This window comes from Lampetra fluviatilis, chromosome 56 (assembly GCF_964198595.1).
Source record: "Lampetra fluviatilis chromosome 56, kcLamFluv1.1, whole genome shotgun sequence".
Classification (NCBI taxonomy): domain Eukaryota; kingdom Metazoa; phylum Chordata; class Hyperoartia; order Petromyzontiformes; family Petromyzontidae; genus Lampetra; species Lampetra fluviatilis.
In genome coordinates, this window is record NC_136330.1 from 3,224,446 (window position 1) to 3,238,512 (window position 14,067).

The 14,067-nt window shown below is 55.8% G+C and overlaps 1 protein-coding gene across 3 annotated transcripts in view; it reads right to left on the minus strand.

Moving 5' to 3' along the window:
* Positions 1-2,884: 2,884 nt before the first annotated feature.
* The window catches only part of TMTC4 (transmembrane O-mannosyltransferase targeting cadherins 4), a 62,170-nt gene continuing 50,987 nt past the window's right edge, over positions 2,885-14,067 (minus strand). For 2 of the 3 annotated variants that reach the window (XM_078880123.1, XM_078880121.1), the window contains 8 exons: positions 13,894-14,025; positions 12,606-12,685; positions 11,886-11,993; positions 11,248-11,389; positions 10,019-10,133; positions 8,464-8,576; positions 6,293-6,362; positions 2,885-5,205 (listed from right to left, as the gene is read on the minus strand). In XM_078880123.1, the coding sequence (XP_078736249.1) occupies positions 4,952-5,205; positions 6,293-6,362; positions 8,464-8,576; positions 10,019-10,133; positions 11,248-11,389; positions 11,886-11,993; positions 12,606-12,685; positions 13,894-14,025 (1,014 nt within the window). In that variant the 3' untranslated portion in view covers positions 2,885-4,951. Of the gene's footprint in view, positions 5,238-6,292; positions 6,363-8,463; positions 8,577-10,018; positions 10,134-11,247; positions 11,390-11,885; positions 11,994-12,605; positions 12,686-13,893; positions 14,026-14,067 lie in introns of all 3 variants that reach the window. The other variant, XM_078880122.1, reaches the window with a different exon arrangement.

Here is a 14,067-nt window from a genome sequence, read left to right on the forward strand (position 1 = left end):
GGATGGGGGGTCGGAGGGGTGGAGGATCGGGGGGGTGGAGGATCGGGGGGGTGGGGGGTCGGGGGGGTGGGGAGTCGGAGGGGTGGGGGGTCGGGGGGGTGGGGGTTCAGGGGATCGGAGGGATGGGGGGTCGGAGGGGTGGAGGATCGGGGGGGTGGAGGATCGGGGGGGTGGGGGGTCGGGGGGGTGGGGGTCGGAGGGGGGGTATTTATGAAACGTAGAACCCACCACCTCCTGTACACCAGGCGAGGTCGTTAACATCTAAATCTCGTGGCATTGCTCCCTCCCGTCCCCCCCCCAACAACGTCTGACCACCATGAGGTCGACCTTCTCCATGGGGTTGTTATTGTCTTCAAGTAAAATAAAGTACTTCTGGTAACAACAACAACAACGACTTTGGCCGAATGTGAACGCGTGTCCATTCTGCCAAAGCGATCTCGCTCCGCCTCGCTCTCTCTGTCTCGTGTCTCTCTGTGTCTCTCTCTCTCTCCTTCTCTCTGTGTCTCTCTCTCTGTGTCTCTCTCTGTGTCTCTTAGTCTCTCTCTCTGTCTCTCTGTGTCTCTCTGTCTCTCTCTGTGTCTCTCTGTCTCTCTCTCTGTGTCTCTCTCTGTCTCTCTCTCTCTCTCTGTCTCGTCTCTCTCTCTCTCTCTGTGTCTCTCTGTCTCTCTGTCTGTCTCTCTCTGTGTCTCTCTGTCTCTCTCTGTGTCTCTCTGTCTCTCTGTGTCTCTCTCTCTCTCTGTCCTGTCCCTCTCTGTGATGGGAGACTATTTTGGCGGCGTGGAAGGTTGGAACCGCGGAGATTCGACCGGCAGTAGAGGGGGTCGCCGTACCAGATTTGTCAAAATATATTTGATGTTTACTTTTTTATATTTGACGTTTTTTTATATTTAACGTTTTTTAAAATATTTTATGTTTATTTAGTTTTATATTTGACGTTTATTTTTATATTTGATTTTTTAAAATGTTCGACATTTTTTTTTGTTCATATTTTATGTACATTTTTTTTATATTTGGTGTTTTTTTATTTGCTCGGCCTCCAAGGGGCCTCCATCGCACCACGCGCGGCATTGCAACGTCAGCCCTCTGCGGTGGCGCAGGTGGAGCGGTGGCGCAACGGTTAACGCAACTTCACCACCTTTCACCTGCACCAACCCGTGGCGAGCCAGTGTGGTGAAGTATGGTTAAACACCACCCAGCCACGGAGAGTCCCCCTCCAGAGGATGGGTTTGGCCTACTCTTCCACGCTAGCCAGACGTTTGTGGAATAGGTGCAGGGAACCCACTTTACACCACGCAAGCCGCCCATGGAAGTACCTGCGATGTACCTAGGCCTCGGCAAGGTAAGGTAAAAGTGTAAAAACAACGCGCCTACCTTTACCCTACCTTTTACCTTACCACAATACAATCACTCTACCCTACATTTTACCCTTTAGCAGGTAAGGTAAAAGGTAAAAACAACGCGCCTACCTTTACCCTACCTTTTACCTTACCACAATACAATCACTCTACCCTACATTTTACCCTTTAGCAGGTAAGGTAAAAGGTAAAAACGCGCCTACCTTTACCCTACCTTTTACCTTACCACAATACAATCACTCTACCCTACCTTTTACCCTTTAGCAGGTAAGGTAAAAGGTAAAAAGCAACGAGCTTACCTTTTACCCTACCCTTTACCCTTACCCCTTGGCATGTCGACACCTTTACCCTTTTACCCGGTAAAAAGGGTACAATTACCTTACCTTGCCGAGGCCTAGGATGTACCGACGATTTTTAAATGATTGCCCAATGTTTCAGCTGCCACGCCGGGAGATCGATCACTCACACGGACTCTCTCTCGAGACCTCTGGATGGCAATTCCAGCGTCGTTCATCATGACACCCTGAAGCTTCACGTCTTTGTCACTTCATGTGTACACAGCATAGGTGGGACAAAGTCATTGTTATGCAAGTCCAAGTCGAGTCGCAAGTCATCAAATTCATGACTCGAGTCTGACTCGAGTCCAAGTCACATGACTCGAGTCCACATCTCATAGGTGGGACAAAGTCATTGTTATGCAAGTCCAAGTCGAGTCGCAAGTCATCAAATTCATGACTCGAGTCTGACTCGAGTCCAAGTCACATGACTCGAGTCCACACCTCTGGTACACAGCATATCATGCCGTCACGTGGGCCGCTATCAGTTACCTTAATAAGGCCACGTTGTATGCCTGTCACCGTGACTATCTCCTCCCTTTACAAGTGTAATAAATGCCACAAAGGGAGGCCCAGCCTCAATAATAATAATTTAGCATCGCCAACAAAGCATGGGGCTCGGAGACTGACTGTCGCCTAATCTGATGGGTTGGGGTTTTAATTAAAAAAGACTGGAACTCCCCCCCCAAAAAAAATGTCTTATATTATTATATTATTATTCCTGAAAAAGGACGGGTGCACAGTGATACGGCGACGCTGGTTGCACGAATGCCTCTTTTTTTGCAGTGAATTCCGAGTAGCCAAATCGCTCGCCAACTTGCACGCAGAAGGGGGAGTGCACGGGCTGGGGCGAGGAGTTGGGGCGAGGAGTTGGTCAGTGGCTCCGAATCCCAATGACGTGCGGTGGCTCGCGTTCGTTCCGCACGTCGGCACCGCTCGCGAGCGGGTATCCGATCCGGTCTTGGGTGCCAACAGGTGCGTCACGGGGAGAGACGCATCGACCGTGGTGGCGGGTGGCGTCGGCGCGGGGAGGGCCTTTACCTAGCAGCGGATAGATCACGGCTGGCGATGACTGATGGCGACGATGACGACGATGATAATGGGATAATGCGCGCCGTCGTAACACTGCGACAAGGTCTTTGCTAACATGCGCCGGGTTGAATTTCGAAAACACAACTCAACACAAGCTCAAACTGCCCTGTGTTTATTTGATGAAGGCAAGTAGCTGAATCAGTTTTACAAAACGAGATCGCCGCAGGCATCGCATACCGCGATGCGACCAACAGCGCCGTCTTTACTGCCGCGTCACGAATAAAACTGCAGTGTAATGTAGTGTGATTGTCGCCTCTCCGCACTCAGACGACACATTCACCGCATCTCAAAAATGCATTTATACAACAGCAAACACCGTCAACAACATCGCCGGAAAGGAAACACGCACACATGTATAACGGGCAACGTTTCAGGCCATGACCCTTCTCTATAGCAATGGTTCACCTTCATCGCACGTGAAGAAGGGCCGTCGCCAAAAACGTCACCGCTTACACATCCTTTCACTTTTTCAGGCTAAAGTGTTGTTGTTGATGAGTATGTTGAGTTTTGTTGTTGTTGATTGTGCTTGTGCAACGCTGCCAATACAGCAGCAGCAGCATCGCCACATGATTCATACAAACGAAATATTAAAAGACAAAGATCCCCCGTGTAGCCTTAACAGACTGTTGGGGAAAGTGGTGTTAGCGAGCACCTATGAAGGCCTTGACAGCACACGAGGGGGTGGGTGGCCAGCACCACGCCCGACCGCCTTTGTCTCCCCAGTGGCGATGTTTACACACCGCACCAGGTGCTCATTTAAGGCTGAGTCGACCTCGGGGAGGAGACCCAGGACCGGTTCGGATTATCGTCACCTGTGTTGACCGTGAGCGGGGATTCGAACTCGGGTCACCGGGTTCGTAGCGCAGTGCGCTAACCGCTGCACCACTGCTCACACACACACGCGCACGCACGCATCTTCGAGTTTAGCTTTTCAAGTAAATTTTTTTTTCAAAGAACGTGTAGATTTTTCATCCATTCCGATAATTGTACGTACACCTTAAAGTCGAGTTGACAACGCCAATGATTCGAACGCTGCAAAAGTGTGAATCGGAAACCCTGTCGTACCAACTTGCGTTTTAATGCTGCGCAAGTTACTATTCTATTTCAGGAATTAATAAAGGAAAAAAAACGCGACTGGGTTCGTTCCCTCTAACCCCAACAATTAACAAAAAGTTATTATCGCGGCGAGTAAACATTCCACGGAATCATCTTTCAACATGATTGTTTCATAGCAGAGGTCGCAACCCGGGGTACCCGATACCCGTACCCTACCCGATACCCGGCTACCCATACCCGGCCGGGTACGGGTAGCCGTTTGCGACCCTGGTGCGGCCGGGTACGGGTACGGGTAGGCCGTGAGTCACTGGTGAGTCGCCGTTTGTCACTCATTTTGGGTAGGGTACGGGTAGGGAACGGCTACCCGTACCCGGCCGGGTACGGGTACGGGTACCCGTTTGCGACCCTGGTGCGGCAGGGTACGGGTACGGGTAAGGAATCAAAACCCGTTTGCGACCTCTGTTTCATAGTAAAGGTTCTTTGCTTGTGTTATATCACGCGAGTATAAATGTTGTGCGGTTAAACCCGCCACCATCTGACGTGCAGCCAATTAGCAGGACTCATCACGTCAACAGAACGCCAGAGTAAACCCGCAACAGCATTTGCAATGACGTTTCGCCATTGATTGCAACCAGCCCCATCAGGCGATAGCCCACGTGTTAAAATGATTGTTTAAAGCAAACACATCTAGCCCGAACGCGACTGTTAACAAAGTTCACCGCATGCGACATCCGCGCCCAGCTCTCCGACGTACGCCTCCTGTCGGTGCGACGTACGAACACTCCGGGAGCTTCGTCACCTTCCCACGGAAGATCCCCGGCAGCGTTCAGTTCCCGGAGAATCTCCCGGAGGCGGTGGCGGCCCGAAAGCGCAGCTCGACGGCGCGAAACCAACGCGGCGGCGTTTCTTCGCATCCAGGCCCCCCCCACCCCCACCGGCTCGCTGCTAATCGTCGGGCGGCCGTTGAAAAAGAGCTCTTAAGCTCAACGGGCTGAACGAGCAGCACACAAAATGTTCCCTCCGCAAACGTCCACCTTCGGAGCACGTGACAAGCGGGCTAGAGAGCCCCGTTTCCTTATTTGTTGTTTCGATTCTCCGCAACGAAGCCCGTGATCACCAAAAACGCATCGCTTTCCACAATTCGTTGCGAGTTGTTGTTGTTGTTGTTGTGAAGGTTCCGAGCGAATGCCGGGCAGACGTTTCCATCAATCGGCCCCCGGGGCTCCGGCTGCGCTGCTGGCGCGCAGAGGGCTCACGGTGGCGGCCGTGTCCCGGGCGAGCTTGCGCAGGAGGAGGTCGTAGTTGTCCCGCACTCCCGGGTCGCCCGGCTCCATCCTCAGCGACGTCTCGTAGCTCCTGCGCGCCTCCTGCAGCCGGCCCCAGCGGTGGTACAGCACCCCTTGGCGAGCGACAGCGGCGATTAGTCGACGCGAAACTCGTGAGAACGCCGCGGGGGGTGGGGGTGGGCGACCCGTCGACAAAAGTTCGCAACGGTTTCAGAAACGGGGGCGGCGCGAAATGTATCTATGTCTGTACGCTGAACTTCTTTCGCAGCGTACGTAGCCATGCCGTGCTAATCGGAGGTGCGGGGGAAGGACAACAAACTAAACACAAATAAATTAGTTGAAAAGTGCACAGCTCCCAGTGGCTTCCAAAATATAGGAAGGAGAGAGCGTTCCAGACGGCCGCGGAAGCTCATCTGAAAGCGCCCCGCGATACGGCGACCACCGTCTGTGTTCGATGGCTGAGCCAAAAGCCGCCGCCGCTGCTGCAAGGATGAAAAGGTTGAGGTTGACACAAATTGCCACGTGTCACCCCTAAATGAGTAATTTGCAATATCGCTCGAATTAGCCTTTCACACAGTTTTTCAATGCCTGGAATTGCGATTCAGAGACAACCGGCTTCCTGGGGCTTCTCAACATCCAATTGCTGCAAGGAGTACGGGCCCCTGCCTGGCACTCCACTGCTGGATGAGCGCGGGCGGGCCTCCCCAATGCCGTGCGGGTCGTTTGCGACCCCGCACTCCGACACGCTGGGGTCACCGGCGCGCGGGTTTGGCGACAACGGTGGTGAGCACAGACGACACGTTCCCTAAACGACGTTCACACATCACACCGGGCACTCATTTGAGGCTGAGTCGACTGAGGGGAGGCCCAAGACCGCTTAGGATTAACCGTCACCGGTGTGTTGGTGGCCGTGAGCAGGAATCGAGCTCGGCCTCGCCGGGTTCGTAGCGCAGCAGCGCGCAGACGCACGGGAGGGCAAAACCGAAACCGAAATTCCGACAACGTTCCCGAAACAACGGGAGGACCGTCGCAAAGAGAAAAGTGTTTTTTTTTTGTTTTACTCCGGGGGGTACCGACGGGAAAAGGGATGGAGCATTTCAGGCCAAAATAAAACAGGACGGACACACGCACACACGAAGCACCGCGCACGATCGGAGGAACCACCTACCCAGGTTGCCGTGATAGTTGGCGGCGTTCGGGTTCCCCTTGAGAGCTTGGAGGTAGAGGCTCTCAGAATCCTGCAGAGCACAAGGAGGAGGCGGGAAATTTATCCTCGGCGATGTGCACGCAAATAAGACGAAGGTCCCCCGTGTAGCCTGAACAGACTGTTGGGGCAAGTGCTGTTAGCGAGTAGCACCTGTGAAGGCCGGCACGGGGGTGGGTGGCCAGCACCACGCCCGGCCGCCTTTGTCTCTCCAGTGGCGATTTTTACGCACCGCACCAGGTACTCATTTGAGGCTGAGTCGACCTAGGGGGCCGTCTGGAACGCCTCTTCCTTCCGATATGAGGAAGCCGCTGGGAGCTGCGATGCACTTTTAAGTCATCTAGATCAGTTTGCCATCCTTGCCCCGGCACCTCCGCTTAACGCCGTTGGCCACGTACGCCGCGAAAGAAGCTCACCGTAGTAAAATAATAAAAGTAAAACATAATAGAATAATTCTCACGACGTTTCGGCCACAACGCAAGCAGCCGTCCTCAGGTGGAGAACAGGGCTGTCGAGAAGACAGAGTCTGAAGACTCCTGAGGACGGCTGCTTGCGTTGTGGCCGAAACGTCGTGAGGATTATTTTATTATGTTTTATTTGTATTATTTTATTATTTCCCTTCTACGTGACTTTACCGAAAGAACCAAGAAGATGAATCCCTGCAGTCACCAAAGCATTAAATCGAAACTCACCGTAGTACTTTGCGATTGACGGGTCAGATTAACCGGTCGGTTAAATAACCGCACGGCTCAGCTCTACTGCGGGGATATCCTTGAAAGCGTGCGTCAGGGCCACGTGGGTTAAGTGGGGGGGGGGGTGGGCGGCACCGTGCCAAAGCCACAAGGGAGGAAGTGGGCAGCGGGATAAGGCCTTGGAAGTCCGCAGCGCGCTCGACTCTGCGGCGAGCGGTGCGGAAGTGGCTCACGGTGCCACCCTTGAAACGAGCGTCCCAAGGCCTCGGCGTTTTGCGCGCGCCGATGTATTTGTTTGTTCGCTTGGCAGCGGAATTCATGACAATGCCTTTCCCGCGCGCGCGCGTGGCTGTCCCGGCACGTGAAACAAATCAACGTGGTTTGTTTTGGGGGGGGGGGGGGGGCGGGTTTACGCAACCCGCTGGCCGCACGGCCTTCTGGGAGTGCACCTTGAGAGCCGCGTCGGTTCGACACAAGCAAACTTTTGGGGTCGGCTTCGACGTGTCGGCGTCTCATCGGCGGCCGAGACACGGGGGGTTCGTGTGAACCGATGCTCGTGAGCTGCCGTTGTGCTCATAGGCGAGGACCCTTCCTAGAAGGCCGGCAGTAGCTTGGGGAGGCCTTCGTTCCAGCAGTGGATTGATGGTGGCTGACGATGACAGAGACTTCCTGGAGGCCTTGGGCTACAAGCCCGGGGCAGAAGGTCACGTGGGGGGCACCCCCCCGAGTCATTTGCGATGAAAATAACAAGTCAGACGGGGTAAATTAACGGATTACGCCCCCACCAAAGATAAAGATCCCCCATATAGCCTGAACGAGCTGTTGGGGCAAGTGCTGTTAGCGAGCACCTATGAAGGCCGGCACGGCACACGAGGGAGTGGGTGGCCAACACCACGCCCGGCCGCCTTTATCTCCCCAGTGGCGATGTTTACACACCGCACCAGGTACCCATTCGAGGCTGAGCCGACCTAGGGGGAGGCCCAAGATCGGCTAAGACAACCGTCACTGGCGTCGATGGGAATCGAACTCGGCTCATCAGTTTAAAGCTTTCGTGACTGCAGGGATTCATCTTCTTGGTTCTTTCGGTAAAGTCACGTAGAAGGGAAATAATAAAATAATAAAAATAAAACATAATAATGCACGGGCATAATATGACTTTGAAACCCCCCGCCCACCTCCTACGCATTTGCCATAAATATGCTAAATTCCTCTTGATATGCAAATTATTTTGTCAAGGCGCTCTTCTTCCCCCTCCAACCCAGCTTATATATACGCTCCAAGCTTGGTGGTGTTTCATTCTTCACCTGAGGACGGCTGCTTGCGTTGTGGCCGAAACGTCGTGAGAATTATTTTATTATGTTTTATTTTTATTATTTTATTACTTCCCTTCTACGTGACTTTACCGAAAGAACCACGAAGATTCTGCATGGCGCTCGAGGTCACCTGAAACCGGCCCGTCTTGCCCAGCACGTTGGCCACCGTGAACAGGAGGCCGTGCTCGCCGGGGACACTTTGGAGGGCCAGCCGGCCGATCCTCGCCGCCTCCTCCATGCTCCCTGCAGGCCACCGGGGGGAGGGGGCAGGGCGAAGGGGGGGGGGCGGGGGGGTCGTGGGCAGGAGAGGTGGATTTGTTACGATTTACGTCTAAAGGTCGGCTTTCACGAGCGGCATCGGGGGGGGGGGGAAGGGGGACAAAAAAAGACGAGATGACAAAAGCGAGGCGAAGGCCGTGGGTGAGGATTGTGACTCGTTTACTCGCGAGCCGGGCACACGCATCGACGAGCAGCTGCGCAAGAGGAGAGAAATCAGCACGCAACTCAACCTCCAGTCGCAGGGACGTCGCGCAGTTGCGCGCGACCGAGTCGCGCAACTCGTCGCTCGTGGTACGGCGCGGTATTCGTGGGGTTGGTGCGGCCTGAACGTTCGTTGCGTTCGCGAGCTCTCGCGGGCCCCGGTCCATCATGGGCGCGTAGGCCACTAACGGTGCCGGTCATTAACTCTCACCTAGGAGGGCGACCACCTATGCATTAAATGGGCTTTACAGACAGGGTGTCCTCTGTCCAAGCCCACGCAGCACCCGTGGCGGCGTTGGCTGGGTAATGTGACGCCAGGCTACCACGTGGTCACAGACTTTGCCTCACCGCTGCGCAAATTTACAAATTCCCACAATGCCCGGGAAGCCGGGCGGCAGTGCACTTCCTCGCCAGCACAGCGGCTTTCCTCCGGCGATTCCCTGTCACGGTTCGAAAACCAACTTCCCTTCAAAGCTCGAATCCCAGTCATTTATTTCAGGCACGGCACGTCACACGTCCTCCAGTCACGCCAACCACGCTTCGCTCCCAAGACACGGGGTGGGCACCACGGTGGCTGGGAGATGTTAACTACCTCGTCTGGTGTGCAGGAGGTCGTGGGGTCCATCCCGACCCTGACGCCTGCTGCTGCTGCTGTATATTTGGAGCTCGCGTGTTCTCCCCGTGTTCGCGTGGAATTTCCTCCGGCTCCACCGGTTATTTTCCTCCACATTTAGAATCGACGTCGTGCGTTTCGAGTATTTGGCTGCTGTAGATTTACACGCGATAGGCCAATTCGTTGAGCTGCCGTTTGTGGCCAGGTCGTTTCTGAAAAGAGCTACATAGCTCAGTGGGCCTGGTAAAATAAAAAATAGTTCAGTTTATAGTTTCGTTTTGTGATCGGGCGCATTACGGGTGATTTGGTCATAGGGTTACTATCATCACGCAGCCGACAAAAGCCAGGACTTCCCTGGAAGGACCTAAAACATTTCCCGGGACAAGCAGCTGCCTCCAAACAGAGGGGACTGGTGTAACGCAAACCCCAGCCCCGTCTCTCTTGACGGGACCGGGCACTTCGCTGAAAGTGACGTCCAGTGGCCCGTGGGTTTCGTGCAGCCTGCGTGGCAGCAACCCTCACCTGGCGGCAGGGGGGGGGAGGAGGAAGCGTGTGGGGGGGGGGGGCGATGCCGCGGGGTCCCCCCACTCACCCGAGTTGTCGAGCAGCACGATCATGTTGTTCCAGGCGAGTCGGTGCGATGGCTGCTGCAGGGTGGCGCTGCGCCAAGCCTCCAGCGCGTCTGCCGGCCTCTGCACGTCCAGGTACTGCTCACGCGCCAGCGGACACGCGGGCTTGTACGCACGTACGCACGTGGATGCATACGCAAGTACGTACGCACGTGGGTACACACGTGCGTACGTGCATATGCTCAACATCTTTCGAACCGTATGTAGCGAAACGTTCTGATCGGAGGTGCGGGGGAAGGACCACAAACTAAACACGAAAATAAATTAAGTTTGAAATCTAGACGATGATTTAAAAGGGCATAGCTCCTGTGGCTTCCTAATATCGGAAGGAAGAGCATTCCAGATGGGCGCAGAAGCGCATCTGGAAGTGCGCGATGCGGTGACCGTCTTTTGTTCGGTGCATAAGTGCGTACACATGCGGGTTCGTACGCCCGTACGTACGCACATACGTGCAGCCGTATGTACGCACGCACACCAGGGGTGGGAGACCCACACCCCACGACGCTGGCTGTGGTGATTGTGTGGTCCACGACTTCATTTAGGAATTGCCGAGTGGGCGTCTGGTTTTCGAAACATTATTTTGGCGTGGCGTGAACCCGGTGACCCGAGTTCGATTCCCGCTCACCGCCACCATCCGCGATGGATATCTGAACCGGTCCTGGGCCTCCCCTAGGTTTACTCAGCCTTAAGTGAGTACGTTGCACGGTGTGTAAACGTCAGCACTTGGGCGACAAGGGCGGTCGCGCGTCGTGCTGGCCCCCCTCCAGTGTCATTGGTCGTGAGAGGGAATCCAACTCGGGTCGCCGGATTCGTGGCGCAGCGCGCTAACCGCTGCACTGCCACATCGCATGCACAAGCGCACGCACGCACAAGCGCACGCACGCACAAGCGCACGCACGCACGCACAAGCGCACGCACGCACAAGCGCACGCACGCACAAGCGCACGCACGCACAAGCGCACGCACGCACAAGCGCACGCACGCACAAGCGCACGCACAAGCGCACGCACGCACAAGCGCACGCACAAGCGCACGCACAAGCGCACGCACGCACAAGCGCACGCACGCACAAGCGCACGCACGCACAAGCGCACGCACGCACGCACAAGCGCACGCACGCACAAGCGCACGCACGCACGCACAAGCGCACGCACGCGCGCGCAGCAAGAGAAAAGCGGGCCTGGGGCCTCACCAGCCGGCCCAGGTTGTAGTAGCAGTCGGGGTATTGTTTGCGATGGCGCAGGGCGGTGAGGAAACTCTGCTCAGCCGCGAGGAAATCTCCCCGGCTGTTCTGCACAATCCCCAGGTTCATCCAGGCAGCCGCAAAGTCCGGTCTGCCGGGTCGGTGGTGGGGGGGGGGGGAGTGTTAACATCATTGAGTGAGATGGCGAGCAAGTGAGTGTGCGGGTGAGTGAGCGAGCGACCGAGTGGGTGAGCAAGTGATTGAGGCAGTGCGCGGGAAAGTGAGTATGTAGGTGAGTGAGTGAGCGAGCGAGAGAGTGCATGAGTGAGCGAGTGAGTGGGTGAGCGAGTTTTTGAGGAAGAGAGCGAGTGAGCAAGTGAGTGAGTGAGCCAGAGAGTGAGTGAGCGAGTTTGTGATTGAGTTGAGTTGAGTTGAGCGAGCAGGTGAGTGAATCAGCGAGCGAGCGAGCGAGTGAGCAAATGAGGGAGTGAGCGGATTTGTGAGTGAATCAGCGAACGAGCGAGCGAGTGAGCAAATGAGGGAGTGAGCGGATTTGTGAGCGAGCGAGCGAACGGGCCGGCGGGTGAGTGAGCAAGCGAGCGAAGTGAGCGAGCAGATCATCCGTTTCATCGGCGGCGCCGGCGTACTGAATCTGCACGGCTCTCCTCAGCAGCTGCTCCGCCTCTTGCAGCTTCCCCGCGCCCTTGAGGATGTTGCCCAGGTTGTTCATGGGCTGCACGTAAGCGGGGTGCAGGCTGCGGGCGGACGGGAACAACGGGGCACGCGCGTCAAGGTTTTTCGAGGAGCTTGAACCATCGTCGCGCCCACTCCGGTCATCCTCGCAGCGGCGGCTTGCGGCTGGCCGTCTGGAACGTTCTTCCTTCCGATATTAAGAAAGCCGCTGGAGCTGTGCACTTTAAAATAGTTTAGATCGACAAACTCATTTTTTTAGAACTGCTTTTTGTGTTTCGTTTGTTGTCCTTCCTCCCCACCTCCGATGAGCACGGTTGGCTACGTACGGTGCGAAAGAAGTTCAACGTACATATAAACATGTGCGCGCGCAGACGAGTCTCATCAGCAGTGGTTTGGCCCATTAAGCAAACGTTGCTAGGGTTACCCGGCGTCGTTAGCAAGAGCCCAAGGAAGCGGTCCATTCAAGCGACGTGGTCGACACGAGAGAGCGGACTGCACTAGTCCCACCAGGTTTGCCAACGTTCGTCACGTGACAGTCAAATCGTTATTTTTAATTCTTAAAACTGGAATTTAGCTGTGTAAAAAAACATCCATCCGGGGCCACACCGACGCCGATCTCATCGCCGCCGTTCCGTTCTGCGACGGACGTCACGACGGACGAACAGCAGCGCTACCTCAGTGCCCGTCCGTAGTAAGCGATGGCCGTCCTTTCGTCTCCGTTGTCCGCCGAGTTCTTCCCGATGTTGTAGTGCACCTGGGGTCCGACGCCGACGTCAAGCTCGTGAGCGCAGTTCACAGACGCGTGCGCGAGGACAATCGCCACGTGCGTACGCAAACACGAGGAAGAAAAATCGCGCGCGGGCGAGCGGTCCCGCAAAGCTACGCGACGTTTTCATCCCGCGTCACCGATGAGCGCGGTTGGCTGAATACAGTGCCATAGAAGTTCGACGTGCATACGTAGACTCACACAGAGACCCATAGACTCACACAGAGACCCATAGACACTCACACAGAGACCCATAGACTCACATAGAGACCCATAGACTCACACAGAGACTCATAGACACTCACACAGAGACCCATAGACTCACACAGAGACCCATAGACTCACACAGAGACCCATAGACACTCACACAGAGACCCATAGACTCACATAGAGACCCATAGTCTCACACAGAGACCCATAGACACTCACACAGAGACCCATAGACTCACACAGAGACCCATAGACTCACACAGAGACCCATAGACACTCACACAGAGACCCATAGACTCACATAGAGACCCATAGACTCACACAGAGACCCATAGACACTCACACAGAGACCCATAGACTCACACAGAGACCCATAGACTCACACAGAGACCCATAGACTCACACAGAGACCCATAGACTCAGACAGAGACCCATAGACACTCACACAGAGACCCATTGCGCGGTTGGCTGCGTGCGGTGCGAAAGAAGTTCAACGTGCGTGCGTGCATTTGACTCTCAATAAGCACCACGTGTGTGTCTGTAACGGAGGCGGTGGTGGCGTGGGGTGGGGTGGCAGCGGAGCCTGAAACCTCTCGTAAAGATCGCTCAATGCGACCAAATATTGAGCGTGAGGTGGAGTCGCACGTGTGGGACTCGGCGCCTGCTGAGAGCCGTGCGGATTGACCGGGGAGGCTTTTGCCCCAAAGGCCCCGGGGAGGCAAAGAAAACCCGGCGCCCAATGGGTTCGCCTCGCCGGCCCAGGCGACGGCGTAGGTGCGCCACATCGCGGCACCGCGTCGTCACGCGTGCGCTCGTGAGCGCGCGGTCGTCGCGCATCGCCGCCTGAGCGCGCCGCTGTTATGAAAGGTTCAAAGGGGCAGCCCTGCAGCCGCTCGCTCGCGCTACTGCCGGCAGAAGGGCCTCCGCCCCCGACGCCGCTCCGGACAGTCGCCCCCAGTAAAATGACCGCCGCTCTGAGGACGTGCCTTGGCGTTCCGCGGGCACACGTGCAGCGCGCTGGAGAAGAGCTCCTGCTCGCTGCGCCACTGGGCGCTCCGGTGAACGCTGCGCGCCATGTGCAGCGCCACCAGCAGCAGCCACAGCACTCCCAGGAGCCTCTGCACACGCACGCGCGCGCGGGCAGCGGCAACGTCACGCGC